This window comes from Anas acuta, chromosome 5 (assembly GCF_963932015.1).
Source record: "Anas acuta chromosome 5, bAnaAcu1.1, whole genome shotgun sequence".
NCBI classification, from domain to species: domain Eukaryota; kingdom Metazoa; phylum Chordata; class Aves; order Anseriformes; family Anatidae; genus Anas; species Anas acuta.
Genome location: NC_088983.1, coordinates 64,752,656 through 64,769,003, shown reverse-complemented (window position 1 = coordinate 64,769,003; position 16,348 = coordinate 64,752,656). Strand labels below are relative to the sequence as shown.

The 16,348-nt window shown below is 38.2% G+C and overlaps 1 protein-coding gene across 1 annotated transcript in view; it reads left to right on the top strand.

Moving 5' to 3' along the window:
• The window catches only part of DKK3 (dickkopf WNT signaling pathway inhibitor 3), a 27,204-nt gene extending 10,856 nt beyond the window's left edge, over positions 1 to 16,348 (top strand). Inside the window, exons 4-7 of the mRNA XM_068685387.1 lie at positions 9,785 to 9,877; positions 11,393 to 11,537; positions 14,563 to 14,719; positions 15,990 to 16,348. Of these exons, the coding sequence (XP_068541488.1) occupies positions 9,785 to 9,877; positions 11,393 to 11,537; positions 14,563 to 14,719; positions 15,990 to 16,233 (639 nt within the window). The 3' untranslated portion in view covers positions 16,234 to 16,348. The remainder of the gene's footprint in view (positions 1 to 9,784; positions 9,878 to 11,392; positions 11,538 to 14,562; positions 14,720 to 15,989) is intronic.

Sequence of the window (16,348 nt, the reverse complement as noted above, 5' to 3'; positions counted from 1 at the left end):
TGCAAGTCCCAAACCACCTAAATTCCTGCAGCAGAACTACTGAACAACAAGGTACAGACATTCTGAACGTTTGTCTGAACCCCCTTTTTTTCTTCTTTTCAGTTTCAGTCCTGGCAATGTAATGTGTGAAGCTGAAGGGAAGGTGCACATAGCTCATGGGGGCAAGTAGCTTGGGTTAGAGTGGGAAAGGATGTGGAGGTGGATACAAAAGGAGTGAAGACAAAGCCTAAGATAAGAAAAAATATGCAATTAGTATTTTGAATTGCTCTTACTCATATATGTTTCTGGAGTACTTAGGATATGCATCTTGTTTGTAGAGCAAGGGACATAGTCTTCTTGTTTTGAAAAGTGTGATGGAGTGTGGATGTAACCATCAGTGTTCATATATAACACTGTAAGCACCAGATGCTTCTTACTGATGCAAAAGCTATGAAGAGGTTTAATTTGCTCATGGGTGATAGAATGGCCTTACTGTGAGTCACAGCATGTCCCTAAGACCAAAAGTTTTACTGGTCATGTGATATTTGCAGGACTATTGCCAAAAACTCTGAACCTTAGCCTCCATGAATGGAAAGACGTGTCATTAAGTAGTTTGAAACCCTTGTGTGTCACCTCTGCTCCTACAAGAAGAAACTTCTCCAAGGAAGAAGGGTGGGAAAGCTCTGTAATAGCCAGCTGAGGTGTATGTCAGAAGCTGTGTCCACATCTTTGAGTCCATTCTGATCTGGCTTGCTTTCTCAGAGAAAACACTGTGTAGAAAGTTATGGGTCTGTGCAGAGAATCCACACAAGAATGGGTATTGTGTGCAAGGAAGATGGTTTTGTAATACTATAGGGCTGCAATGATGCAGAGAAAAGTGAGATCTCAGTTTCCATGGACTCAGATATCATGCTTGGTGACCCCGAACAAACAAGCAGGTGTAAACAGCTGCTAGACCTTGTCAGAGTGAAGAGAAGCAAGGTGCATTTTGCTGAGAGATGGGACAAACCAGGCAGGTGTTTGAGCTGAAAACATGACAACCAAAGGTCAGAACTGTTGCCTTCAGGGGGCAGTGGCGACCTGGTTCAGGAACGGCACGGTGACCAACCCCAGGCCGCTCGGTCCATCGGCTCACAGACACCAAGGTGGTGGATGGCAAATGGTGTTTATTGTCGAGTCCCATGGGGTTATATACCTGAGGCCCATAGCGTCACCTCCGCTTGCTTACATCACAGGCCACACGCTACCGTCCATCAAGGGAGGGGCTCCACCTTTCCGTACAGCGCCACATCTTCCGGCTGCCAGACCCTAACTACCCACACAGAACACAGATCTTTATCACATTTTTTGCCTTAAATAGCGGCTCAGATTTACAGGCCAAGAACTGATGCAACAACAAATGGGTTATTCCTAATTAAAGGCATCAAATCTTGTTCCCATTTGTGTCAGTGAGAGTCTGAAGTAATTTGGATAACTTTAGTGCATTTACTTTACTAGTAAAAAAAATAGTAGCTAGGATTTCTTTCACATTTTTCTGTTGTGCTAGCTTAGTGTAAGTTTTCTTCTGTCAAGTTTGGCAAAGAAAATTGTGTTGTGCTAATTAATATTCTGAAAGTAACATTCTTCATTAGTAATTCAGGTCAATGCCTGTGTCTGGGGATGTTTCAAACTTTGCCAGACCCTTGTGTTACAATGTAGTATTTCGTTTCCAGTTCACCTCCAAAAAACAAACAAAATAGAATATTTTTATGCAAAATCATATTTGCTGAAGAACTGCTTCACCATTTTTTTTTGTCTGAACTCTTACCCTTCGAGTAGCTAAATGATGAAGGGAGAAAGATTTTCTTGGAATAAATTTCTCGTTACCAAAAATAAACTATTACTGTAACACAATCACAATGCCTAGAATTGGTTCAGTGTTCTAGGTTATTGTGTTAGTAAAAACACAACAGCAAATCAGGAAGTTTACCCCTAGAAAGCTACAAAACAAGCTTTCTCTAGAAGAATCAATGTCCATCTGCATTCCTCAGTGTCCATCTGACAGTCATACACTATTTCTACAACTTACAGTAATCTTGTTAATGGTGGAAATCATCTGATTTGTCTGAAACTTTCCATCTGTGGGGAGGTATATATCATATTTAGTCATCTACTTCTTCCTTGTTTTCATACGGGTTGAAAGAACTCTTCTGCAAAAAAAGCCACAGTAAGGGAGTAGTGAGAGTAAAAAGAGCAACTGTTTACTTGGTTTTAGTACAGCCTTCTTACACCTCATGTATTGAGTTTAGGGAACCAAGGCTGTCAAAAGGTTTCTTACAGGTCATGTCCAAGTTATAGGTAAATATAAAACAAATCAGGAAAGTTTTTACTTTCCAGCTCTACTCGATCTACCTATTTAAACTAAGAGAATTTAAATATTTTTTCATCTCTGTGAGGTAACAGAGAGAGTCAGGAGAATAAATCTTTTATGTGGGCTGGTGACAATTCTGTAAGCTGCTGACAGCTCTTGAGAGATCATAGTATGGACTGTCTTAAGACCGAAGTCAGAGTTCATCACCAATATTTCCTTTGGCCAGACACGTAGCAAAACGAATCACATTATAGGAACAGCTTTAAAGCAAAAGAGATTTTATTTTATTTTTTTTCCCCAGGGGTTTTGCTTTATATAGTTTTAATGTGCTGGCTGCAGCAGGTGCTTATTTGATTTTAAACTGAAACCACATTATCTAATTAACCAGTAAACTTTATCTGGTAGGGTACCAACATGTAACAAAGATTTTAGGAAATGAATGTAAATCATAACTCTTTTTTTTTTTTTTTTTTTTTTTTTTTAATTTGATATGATCTCAGAATAATTGAGATATAAAAAATACAGACAAATGTGCCAAACATGCAGCTGGTTTACATCTGTATTATACATATGTAAGGTGGCTGGGAGGTGGGCACAGAAACACAGAGTTCAATATACAATAAGCCTAAGCTTTTTCTAATTTTTCCCTGAACTGTAGGAGGGGACGATTAATTAAAATCATTAGAATTACACTTGTTTTACACAAATGTGAGTAGGAGGAGAACAAATGAACGTGCTCTGTGACTGCTTGGTCTTCTGTACAGTTGTTTATGGTCAGAAAAGATGTGCAAGATGCTGCTAGTCCAGCTTGATGATGTTTTGTACTATGATTTACTGAGGTAAACCATGACAGTTGGAGGAAGGTGGTGATTTGATCTGTTTCTGTTTAGTTTCATTTCATCAAAAATTTGGCAAATGTGAGGGAAAAAAGCTCTGTAGAGTGGTGTCTTCAAATGTATTCTCTTGATAAATGCATTTATATGTCAGCTGAATAAGTCTCATTCTTTCCTTTCTCCTATCTAATTCAAAACTAGCATTTTGGCATTTTTTGCAGAGTGTGTCTGTCTGGCCTAATGAGGGACTAGGCCACTTTGATAATTAGTGCCGAGGAATACCATACCAGTGAAGGTGAGCTATTCAGTCATGGTGGTTTACTACTGCAGTTAAAGAGAGAACCCCCCCTCCATCTTTTCTACCTGTCAGAATTCTTTATAACAAGTCCATAACTTCTGTTCAGTAGGTAACATACTCTAATATATATTATTATATATATTGGTGAAAAGATATATGGAATGGGAATTTCAGATTTGTTCACTTATAATTCTGTCTGGAACTGAGTCAGAGCCTGTGATGTGAATTTACATCACATGAGGAATCCCTGAAAATTGTTCCCTTAGAAAGCCCATTTCTCCCAGGGAAAGGAAGAAGCATCTCACAGCATGTAGATAGTTCACATCATGGTATCAGTCAAAGGAAAACCTTCATGGGCTGAGTCCAAGATTTTTCAGAGCCATCAGCAAGGGAACTCCATCTTTAGGCAGACATTCAGCTCATCTGTTCTCAAAATCCTCCAGTGCTGGTGACAGTTTATTCCAATGCCTTCCTACACTCACTATAAGATCTCTGATGATGTAATTTAAACCCTTTCTTTTATCTACAACTCATAGAAAATAAATTATTCCCTTTTAGCTAGAGTATCAGCAGTCATCCACACAGTCAACTCTGCTATAGGCAAAATCCATTGTAAATGAATTCTTACCATGTATTTCTGTTTGAGTATTATCTTTGGCTGACACCTGAAACACAGTAAGTCTGTTGAAGTTGTAAGCTACCAAGAGTGTGTATCACATGAGAACAAAGCACCTAAGATTCAGGGTTTGAAGTAAGTTCTGTAATGGATTAGGTACAGATTGGCATCAGCAAGGAGCTATTAAGTACATAAATCCTGCTTTGTACTGCTTTTCTTTTTGCACAGATGTTTCACATCCTTGCTGTGCAGAGCTATTCTGGACTGTTTTGTTTTTATAAATTTTCAAAATGTACATAGTTTGGTAGTGAATCATGGAAACTTTGTAGCTGCCAATTGTAGAGAGAAAAGATGCCTGCATTGAAACTCAGCCTCAGGGCACACCATTTCATGAGGGCTGTATCTTTGTATGGTTACTGACTATTTAGAAATAATGGCACTTTAGAACTTTATGGCACAGTTGTACAGTGTTTCTCTAGCTGTTAATTATCTCAAGACATTTAGACTAGAAACCAAGAGTTTCTAGCAGGGTTTTAGACGCACCTTTTAGTCACCAAAACTAGAAGAACTGTTCTTCAATTAATAGATCTTAAGGTAGATGCATTTTTCTTTTAAGACAGTTTATTACAAAATCATTAGGAAAATTTTGTTTAGATATATAAATTAATATTTTCACCTCATTTGATAATCTCAAACTATGGGGAAAAAAAAAAAAGCTTTTCTTAACATGGAGCAATTAAAAATGGAGCATAGGGCTATTGGTTTTGGGTCCCAAACTGTCTAATTCTTCAACTTCTAACTCTATTCTTCAAAATATTCCTTCCCTAACTATACATTTTAGTGTCCATATGTATTTAAAAAAGTCAAGTGAGTATATAGCATGACACTGAGTTGCAGGAAGGCCTGAAGGAAGATTTTGCTGGAATTTCTACCGTCCTGCCCTGCCTATGGTACACCTGACAAACATGAGAAAAGCTGGACAAACATGCTATAACCTGTCCTGCCTCCTCTAGGGCAAGCATGTGGGATGAGAGGAGAGTTCTGGTGCTGCAGACAGCTCCAGCAATATGTAGCCCCATACATACATACGCATATTTCCCACACAGTACTGGGATGTGACTAGTACCATAGTTTGCAACTCACATTTGATCTTTTTACTGTCTTTTTTTTATAACACTAGTCCTTATTTTTGAGTGCTTTGTACTTGGCAGGACAGCAGTAAGACATTTGCTCTGCTGGAAAGTATTACAGAGGTTTTGAGATATTTAAAGGCAAATTAATTCGTATCTCATTAAAAATGAATGCATTATGTGCCCTGTCTAGACAACTGAGAGAGTAGGAGTTGGAACAATACCGCAATTCAGACTGGTAGTAGTTTCCATAGGATGGTATTGCATTCTGTGTACTTCTATCATTTTTCTAATATGTGTAATGCACATAGGATACAGAACTTTTTTCTTTCTTTTTTCTTTTTTTGCTTACTACTCAGCAGCTTTTGTCATCTGTTGGAGTCATTTTCTAATTGCCACACCACCTTTTTAGCATTGCTTCCTTTGTTGTGTATCTCCTGGCAAAACTTCATTACCTCTCTGACGTCAGTGAATTTTGTCTCGTCACTTTATGGCTTGTGAACCTGAAAGCCATAGAAGGATAGGAATGATACCTTTGCTCCTGTCTCTGCTTTCTTGGGTTCTAAGCTAAAGTGTAAAGAGCCTCGAAGGAAAGGATAGCCCACGCCAGGCAGTCATTTGCCTGTCCCAGACAAATATAATTTGAAGATACGAGAGGAGTGAAGAGAGAATTTGGTTTAAAATTATCTTTTAGAATGTGGGAGGGAGGATGAGTGGGAAAAGGGAATAGACCAGCTAAATGTCACCATTTTATTTAAAATCAATGGTTCTATTTTGAAAGTCACACAATATAAGAATAGTCTTGAGCATATTTTCTTGACTACACTTAGGGTGTTAAATATATGCAGTTAATTAGGAGCTAAGGGGGAAAAAAGAAGGAAGTGAAATGAACATGATTTCAGTACGTAATATAAAACCAGCAAAAGGGAATGTTAAGGTTATTACCATAGTGAGGTACGGAAACCAGAAGAACACTGCAAATGAAAGGTTTCTTCAAGAAAGTAGATTAACTCGTTCTGCGTAGTTCTGCTTTTGTAATTTTGAATGGGACGTTCTTTGCTTCTCCCTCTTTATCCTTAGTGCGTTACACGAGCAGAAGATAACAGGATCCACACTGTAGTTGGCTACGCTCACCAGTCAAGGACAGTCTGTCAGAATAGCCCATAGTGCCTTCTAGTTCAAAGGCTTCTTACTGGTGAAGTGTAAAGGTCGTTGTATCACACTGAAAGAAAACATTTTAGTTCTGTGCCTTTCCACACACACATAAACATTCAAACAGAAGGAAAGTACCCTTGTCAAAACCTGTTAATGCTTACACCATGTCTTACTTGAACATTCTTAAGCTGTCTCACACAGGCATCTGTTTCAGATTTCTGGTAGTTGTGTTAGAAGCATACTTAACCATCAGTACTGTCAGTCATTTTTTAAATCTCACATAAGGCGCGTAATCATTCCTTAAGAAAGCAAATTACAACTTTGGCATAATGTGCCAAAGACAAGAAAACTGAAGTTTCAGCAGTAGTTGTTTTAATAGCCTAACTCAAACTACAGAGAATCTTTTCCACAAATTCCAATATTCTGTTCTTGCCTCTTTATTTTTTTTTCCCTCAAGGGTTTTGGAACAAATTTCAACCCCCAAATTACTTTCACGTGTTGCAGGATATTCACCGTAGGGTACAATATTATAATAAAAGTCTACAGGATGTGAAGTATGTGCTTACAGGTACTACACTCATCTCCATCATGCTTTCTATTGTGTGTGGGTCCTAGTATTCTCATTAATAAATAGGCAGTCCTGCTTTTGCTCTGTATTATTCTTTAGCACTCCTTGAACAGTGTATTTCTTAGCTGCAAGGTAAAATTATGCGGGCATGTCAGATGCCCGCACTGCCTCTTCCCAGTTTACACACCGTTGACCCTGCAAAAACAAAGCATTCTGAAAAATAACATACTTTACAGGATCCCACAAAGAATATGGATTGTTCAGAATCCATTGCAGCTGATGAAGATGCTTAGTTTTGTTCCTTGTTTAGCAAGTGTTGTGTCTCAAGGTAGCCTGATTAGAAAAGGTCTGTAAAGAAAGAAAGAAAGAAAGAAAAAAAAAAAAAAGAAAAAAAAAAGAGAAATGGTCATGCATCTGCATGTGTAAGAATTATTGGGTTTTGCATTGACTGTGGATTATAAACATTGACTGGTTTGGAGCATGGCACAAAATTTCACAGCTTTAAGAAAGCTTATGAAAAGAATTTTATTCCATGCCAGGAAAGAGAACTGTAAAAGGACTTCTTTTTTTTTTTCCCCAGCTGAAAACCTCATAAGACTTGGGGTCTTAATTGGTGGGACACAATTCAATAAGAGGGGAAAGGCAGGGGACTCATTAGTGCAAGAGAAACCGGTAACTGGAGAATTGCAACTTAGATGTTAGGTGGTTTTAAAGCTAGAGAGAGGGTTATTCCATGAGCTTAAAAATGATTATGGCAAGATTTCTCCTCTGTGGAAAGAGACAATTGGAAAAACTGACTACACTGAGACCTGGCTATTTGCCTGAAAGTGGATGGAACAGGAATGAAACAGTATAGTTTATTCAAAATACCGTTTATACAAGAATGTGGTTTATAAAAGAAGCTGACAAAGCTATGGGTAGAAACTTGGCCAGAAAGAGCATGGCAGCTAAGGAGGAGAAGTGGCTAACTACTAACTTGAAACCACAAAAACTCAAACGTACTGTAGAACACTTGCATTTTGACCCACCTGATTATGTAGCAGCACAAAAGCAAACAAGAAGAACATATATGGGATAATGAAGCTGCAAAAGCATTATGACAATAGATAACGGCCTAGACCCAACAATGATCATCTCCTAAAATAGCTGAAATGCCTGCTTAATTATAAACACATAACCCACATGTAACTTCACTGACTTGAAAAGAATCAGGCTTTGGCTTCTGTTTTATGTCCTGGATAATCAAACTCTTTGAAAACATCTCAGATGGCCAAAATGGTTAACTTAAACAAAGAACTGCTCTTCATGCAGAGCAGCCTTGTCTCATAGCACACAAGAAGTTTTTATAATGTTAAATATGGAGACCTGAAGACAGTATAGCTGCTTTGTCTTTCAGTGATTATAGTAATTTAAGAGCTTCATTTAAACTTCTTGATGAGTTAATTTTCAGCCCAGCTGATCATACAGAAACAAAACCCATCTGGGATGGCATGGAAAAAGTCAGTTTGGGGAAAATCATCATCAAAAAAAAAAAAATTGGTAAAAATTTTCAGTAAAGGTTGCATAAATGACAGTTAGGCTGCACCAAGAAGTGAGATTAGTATCTACCAAGGAGCAGACAAGTTATTTCTTCAGAGAATTCAGGGATTTTTAATTCCTTATTGTGTACTGACTAATAACACAAAGATAGCATCAGCCTTGTGATGGTACAAACCAGTGATGAAATAAAAGTGACTTAGACAGGAATAGTGCTAAGATTTATTCTTTTGTTGGCTTGATAGTTACCTGGAGAAGACAATTTTAGAATAGGATTAATCACTTGATTTTTTGAGAGGTAATCTCAAAAAATGTGAAGAAAAAAGATGTCCTCCCCATGAACCAGAAACTTCAGGGTTACACAAACTATACACTTACTCTCTGTATTGCAGATTCTTCCTCAATGCCATATCTAAACAGCGTGCAGAGTTGTTTTGTACTTTAATTATGCTCGCCCCCCAAATAAAAATCCCTGGCAAAGAATTTCTGGTCAGTATTTGTATGTTAGCCCTGTGCAGCACAAACAAAAAGCAATCCTCGGTGCTGGTGGGACCTCTGGGCAAAGAAACATCAGTTGGAGTCTGTGATTGAGATGGGAACTCAGGTGTCCCTCTCACAGGAACAGTTTTGCTAAGGCCATGAAACGCTTCCAGGCTTGAAAAACATGCCCAAGCAACTTGCTAGCCTGAAGCCTGTTGGAACACCTTAGCTGAGTAGCAAAGGCTGATGCATTAGAGAACCATCTCCCTTCGGGCTGTCATTGCTTGCTTGAGGAAGCTGGCCAAGCTGCTGAGTTTTGGAGGTCAGCACTGATGCTGCTGGGGAGGAGGAAGGAGGACAGCATAAAGCTACCTGGCCTGGGATTAAGAAAGCTGTTTCAGAACGATCTCCCACAGAGCATAAAGATGCTCTTGGCTGCTGCAGCTCCTGTATCATAGACTTTCTTTCAGTCTTGTCCCATTCTAAAAACCAGCAAACAAGTCAATCGTGATTGAACTCTAATACAAGTAAAATAGCTTTAATGCAAGTGTCTTCAGGTTGCTTGTTTTTCCTCAAGAGAGCAGAACAAAGAGAATTAATTTTCTCGAGGTTGTTGGTATTAATATTTACGTGAGATGTGAAGCCACCTAACGGTTTGCAGCCACAATGTTCTATTACAAAACTGTTCTATTACAAAAAACTAAGAGAGCTTTTTTCCCTTGAGTCCCAAATAAGAAATACAATCAATCAAGACCTTCTTTCTGGTGTTTCAAGGAGAAGTATGGATTTCCGTCATAGTGGCAAACTACACCTTTATTTATTTATTTATTTATTTATAGGAGTGTATCATTGATGAAGACTGTGAAACAGGGAAATATTGCCAGTTCTCCACTTTTGAATACAAGTGTCAGCTCTGTAAAACCCAACATAAAGTAAGTTCTGAAGTGATTCATGATTTTATGTAGTCTTTAAACACTTACTATGTAAATTCTTGGTGTTAACGTCAATAAATTAAAATCATTACCTAAGAAGATGCACAGCTTTGTGTATTAGTAGATACATAACATGTTTTTCCCCTGCCTGTTATCACAACTAAGGTATAAGGTTACATTATTTGAATATGTGAACCTTAGGAAGCAGTAAATCCCTGTCTTTTGAGATAACAGAAGTGTTTTTGGCAATAGCTATGCTTAGGTTATCTTGTGTAGGTGACAGGTACCCGAAAAGCTCAGGCTTCTTCACAGTGAAAAAACAATTTAAGAGCAATCAACTGAAAACGGCCTTCATCTAGCTGTCCTTTTTCACCTACATTCTGCTGATGGCCTCTTGTGAAACAGTTGTTGTTCAAAGCATTTACAGGCCATTAAGTTGAAAAATCCTAGCATTGCAGTAAAATCCTGTAATCAATACGATTAAAATCTTTTCTTGAAACGATGTAAATGATTTAAATGCTTTAAATTCTCGATAATTTCAGGAAGCTGTATTGACTTTAGAAGATTGAATGGAAGTCCTGAATTATCAATCTTTTGTCATTAGGAAAGCTCATTCATACTTTAGAAAGTGTTAAACCAGATCATTTTTATTGTTAACATGGAGTCATTAAAAATCAATTGGGATGTAACTGAAACCTAAAAGCCCTATTTCTCCATACAGTGTTCAGTAGAGCATTAGTAGAAAAAAATACAAATTTGGTCCTGGCTACATTCCTGTTGCACAGTGAGTTCAGTGAAGTGAACTGACTGTGAAGTGTGAAAGTGAAGGTGGCTGGATCAACTTCCTGACCTAGACCCCTCACAATTACAAGATATTTGTCTTTATAATTAGCAGTGTAGACCTACTACTTACCCAGTGTTAAGTACCTCCTGTGGGATCCACTATGAAAGAAATTGATTTTGTATGGGTGCCCAGACAGGGCTTTACACTGACAAAAAAAACAACAAAACAAAACAAAACAAAAAAAAAACAACTGTTAAAACAATGATTTACTAGGAATATTTAAGATGACAACCAAACTACCTAAAAAAAATGGACTGCATTTAACATTGGAAAAATCAGAAATGGTTTCCGTTGATAATGTTTCATTTATTTTTTCTCCTTGATTGCAAACGTCTGCCCTGAAGTACACATTATACTGCAGGATGTCTGGCTGCTGACTAATTTTCATATAAGAGCTAAAAAACAATTCAGATTTTGTAAGACTGAAAGAATAATAGTATAGAAGGGGTGCCATTATTCTCCTGTAGATGTTCTGTCCAGTAAATACTTTGGTGTGTGCTGGAAGTTGAGAACCTAAGCAATTCTGTTTAAACAATGGAGATGTTACATTATTTAAGCCACATCCATGCAGCTGCCTTCAGGAACAAGGTCTAAATCCACGTTTAGCTGTCTATTGATACAGGCAATTAGTGCTAGAGCAACAGCTGTCACATGTTTTTTCCATTTGCAAGCATTGCTCACGGGATGTTGAATGCTGTGGAGACCAGCTTTGTGTTTGGGGCGAGTGCAAGAAAGCCACCTCAAAAGGAGAAAACGGCACCATTTGTGAGAACCAACAAGACTGCAACCCAGGAACGTGCTGTGCTTTTCAGAAAGGTACAGTGGTTTTGCTTTTTTATCCTATTCATTTCATAATACAGGAGTGTTAATATTTAGCTCTTTTGCTCAGGTGAAGCAGATAGACCTCTATGGAACCAGTAGGTCATTATGCCTTAGCCTGGGGCATGCACTGTGTTAACTTCATTAGAAAAGCTTTAATAGAATCAGGAGTGAGAAACAGCCTGATAGGAGTGCACAACAGCAAAAGAAAAGCACACCATACGTTAGAGAGAACAGAACAAGTAGCACAGAAATCTGATGTCTTAAAAGTATCATTTAAAAGAAGCAGAGATCTATGTCAAATTTTCGTTCAGCATAGTAAAAACAGAATTTAAAATGTATTAAATTAGTAGAGCATCAGCGTCAGGCTACAGATAGTCTTCATGCTTGAGAGTTTTATATGAGGCATCTCAGGGTACTGCACTCTATGCAATACTGACTGGACAGCAAATGGAACAATGTTCCAGACTATGCTGTCAGTCCACATGGGAACATGAAACTTGATTTACAAGGAAAAGGAAGGAGAGGAGAACAAGATATGAGAAAAAGATACCAGACCTGATATCAATCCTAAATCCTAAAAGCCTGGTCAGGGTCCAGCTTGTTACTGTTTTCTACCCACTGGTTCTTCACAGCTTTTACACTAGTTCACCATAATTTAGTAGTAACAGAATACAAGTCTAACCCTCTTTGCACTCCACATAGATACTTTTCTATATTGCTGTTTTTCTGGTTCTTGCTGTGAGCAGCAGATGACTTTGTCCATTCACCAATAGTTAGGGTGCCTGTCCCACCCTCAGCTTGCTAGTGGATCAGGCTGGAAGGGCACAAAAGGAAAAAGCTCATTTCAAGCACCAAATCTCAAGGCAAGTAGGTCTGTTCAGCTTTTCCTTGTTAATTCAGAGCATTACAGCGCAGACCTTCCAAGTTAAATTAGTTTGCTTTCAGCAAGCTTTGTTTAGAGCAGTTGTGGCTTATTTTCCCCTTCATGAGGTACCTTCTTAATACATCTATGTTTTGCTAAGCTTTACTGGAGATTTCTCTGTAAATGCTGATCCTGAAATGAGACAAAGACCACTTCTATAAATGCCTATTACTTTCCTCATGTAGGTCTTCAAACCTCTGCTGGTGTTGTAAAGTTGAGTAAATCAGGAATACACATCCATTAGTGTCTGTGGTACTAGGCTTGGCTATTGTGAAGGTAATAATGGCTGTAGTTCTGATCTCCTATGGAATTTGAACAAGATGTCTTCATTAGTATTATATACATTCACAGTAATTTTGAGTATAAGTTACTGCTTGGCTTGAAATGAAATTCAGTACAAACATGTAACTCAGGAAGGAGCAACACAATAGGTAAGAAGATTGACTAAACTTAATGGATCACAGTCATTAAAACTTATCAGAATTGTCAATTAACAGCAAAGAATTTTTCTTTATAGTTGCCTGCTTCAGCAGTGCTTTAGGTTCTCAGGTTAGGTGTGAGTGGAAGTAAGGCCTAACCTGAAGGCCTTTCTCCATCAGTAAAACATTGGAGAAGGTTGTCCTAATACAGATTGGACTGTATCTACATTTTTTTTATTATTATTTTATTTAAAAACTGTAGTAAGCCATGGAACATTCACTATTCAAGATAGAATCTGTTTTGGAATTAGCAACCAATGAATCATACACATTAGAAGCGTGTATATATTTTGCATGTATACATATATTGATGACTCATTACAGAAAAATTCAGAGCTCCCCCATTTTATTGTACCATACCACAAAAAGTGAGGTGAATGAAGACCAGAAAACAGATTTGAAAGGAACATCTGGGAGAGCAGAATTCAAGATAGACACTAAGTTAGTAGCATCAAGAAACCCAAAACCATGTGTTATTCTATCTAATTCCTTATACAGGTTGAAATGTACAGAAAAGAAGGATGCCAAGCCCCTACTTACTGTAGAATTCTTATAATAAATTAAATGGCTGAGTTGTAGGTTTTGTAACCTGGCTGCTTTAGTCTGAACAATTGCATTTGAAACCTCTGAGAAAAAAAAAAAAAAAAAAATAGATCTGCCATAGAGATTTCTACATTCAGATTTTAAACAACAGTATGCATTGCAAAGGATTCACTGTAATGTCAGTAGTTGCCTTGGGTTTAGAATAGTATTTGAAATCTCCAGCGGAAGGAGTTGTATGGTACCACTGTATTGACAGTAGTCTCTTTGTGATGAGGCAGGAATGGATCTTACTCAGTAAGCATAAACAAAGCGTCTTACTCCCACCTAGTGGAAAGAACATTAAGTTATGGCTCCCTAATATATAAGGGGACTTAAAAAACAAGCCCATCTTTTTTATTTCTTGTATATTGTCGTGGTTTAACCCGGCCAGCAGCTAAGCACCACGCAGCCGTTCGCTCACCCTCCCCCTCCGGGACAGGGGAGAGAAATGGAAAGTGAAGCCCGTGAGTTGAGATAAAGACAGTTTAATAAGACAGGAAAATAATAACAACAATAATAATAAAATAATAATAATAATACAATGGTGATAGTAGTAGTACTATTAATAATATGTACAAAACAAGTGATGCATAATGCAATTGCTCACCACCCGCTGACCAATGACTGCCTAACCCCGAGCAGTCCGGCCTCCTCCCCCCGGCTAGCCACCCCTACATATTGTTCAGCATGACCCCAGATGGTATGGAATACCCCTTTGGCCAGTTTGGGTCACCTGTCCTGGGTCTGTCCCCTCCCAGCTCTTACTGCACCCCCAGCCTGCCCGTTGGCAGGACAGAGCAAGAAGCTGAGATGCCCTTGTCTTGGTGTAAGCACTGCTCTGCAACAATTAAAACATCAGGGTGTTATCAACACTCTTCTCATCCTAAGCCAAAACACAGCATTCCACCAGCTACTAGGAAGAAAATTAATTCTGTTCTAACTGAAACCAGGACATCTATGGACATACATAGTAAGTCATCTCAGTTTAGCTGACAGTTAATGACTTCTCATAAAATTAATGTACTCTGGCATGCAGAACTGCTATTTCCTGTGTGCGCTCCATTACCTCAAGAAGGTGAACCTTGCCATGATCCTTCAAACAGACTTCTCAACCTGATCACCTGGGAACTAGAACCTGATGGAGTACTTGAGCAGTGTCCGTGTGCAAGTGGCTTGGTCTGCCAATCTCACAGGTAAAAGATCAAAACTGAGCCAGTGAATTGCTTATATAGTTTTCTTTAAGATATAAAACTTGCAGATTCTTTCACGCAGTTTTGATGGCTTTTCTCATCAGTAGCTTTGAAATTTTCTCAAACTTACTGCTTTTTTCCCCACACACACATGCCTAATTGAGTTTGGCAAAGCCTTATTTCTAGTGTGTATGAAGTTTGTATCAGGCTGGTACTGCTTTTTAATCAAAGTAGTAGTAACAGCCGTTGAGAAGCAACATTCTGATTTCATTCTCCATTGTACAGCTCTTGTCCACCAATTTTCTGTTAGATTGGGCTTCTGTTCAATGTTTTGTTTGCTTACATAACAGAAACATGCAGCAGGTATGAACAGGCATGTTTCTGTACTAATGATTAGCTTTACAGGTCATTTCTAACCTAGCAAAAACAGGTAGCTTTGCTTATATTTTCCTTCAGTTTCAAACTAGCCTGAGAAACCAGTTTCCCTACTTAAGATTTGCTGTTCAGACTTAAAACACTTCATACTGTAACAGACCTTTTCAGCATTATTGTTGAGTTTCATGGAACATTCAGCAGATTGACCCCATATTTTTCTGCTAGAAGCTAAAACATCAATATGTCATGGCTTTAATCATTCTTTAAAAGAACAGTTATTTGCATTATTAACAGTTCCATTAGGAAAAAGTGAGATCACTTCAGTTTTGCACTACAAGCATTCTTGGAACACCTGTGTGGTACCTGTGTAATAAACTCCCCAAGTTCGTTACTCCACTGCTATTTTCATTGCTTTAGCTTCTAATAAGACAGCTAAGCTGTGATAGAGATGTAAATTATATGTAGATTAAAGTCTCTCTCCTTCTGTGCCCAATTCTTTCTACTTCGATGACAAACTGACTTTTTTTGCATACCTTTTAAACTACAGAATCTTAACTTGGTATTACGACTAACAGAAAGGACTAGTCAAGGTTGCTTGTGGCAGAAGGGACAGATTGTGCTGCGGTCCACTGCCATCTTGTGTCCCAATATCAAACATATTATGCTATTAAGAATTTGGCTCCAACTGTATGTAGAAATCTCATTTTAACTCTCCAGCTGTCAAGCATGTGATAATCAGATTATAAAATTGTCAGACCCACCATAGATGAACTTATGCACCTAGCATGCTTTCATGTGTGCTTTCATGCGTGGAGAAAAAGAAAAATCGTATTAAGGAACTAACAAAAATAACATGAAAAATGTACTGTATGACCAGGTATTTTTCTTTTTTCAACAGCCACAGTACTACATCTGTGTGTGAACTGTCCTCCAATGAAACCAGAAACAATGAAAAAGAAGATCCCTCGATCATGGATGAGATGCCATTTCTGAGTTTGATACCCAGAGATATTCTATCTGATTATGAAGAGAGCAGTGTCATTCAGGAAGTACGTAAAGAATTAGAAAGTCTGGAGGACCAAGTGGGTTTGAAGTCTGAGCCTGATTCAGCTCATGACCCATTCCTGGGAGATGAGGTATAAAGTCCAAACTCCAGTTTAGTTATTTCTAGATTTTTTTTTTGTCTAGTGTCTTGCTTATATGAACAATACATACTGCTGGATAGAAGTGCAATAAACATCATCTTCATTAAGCATC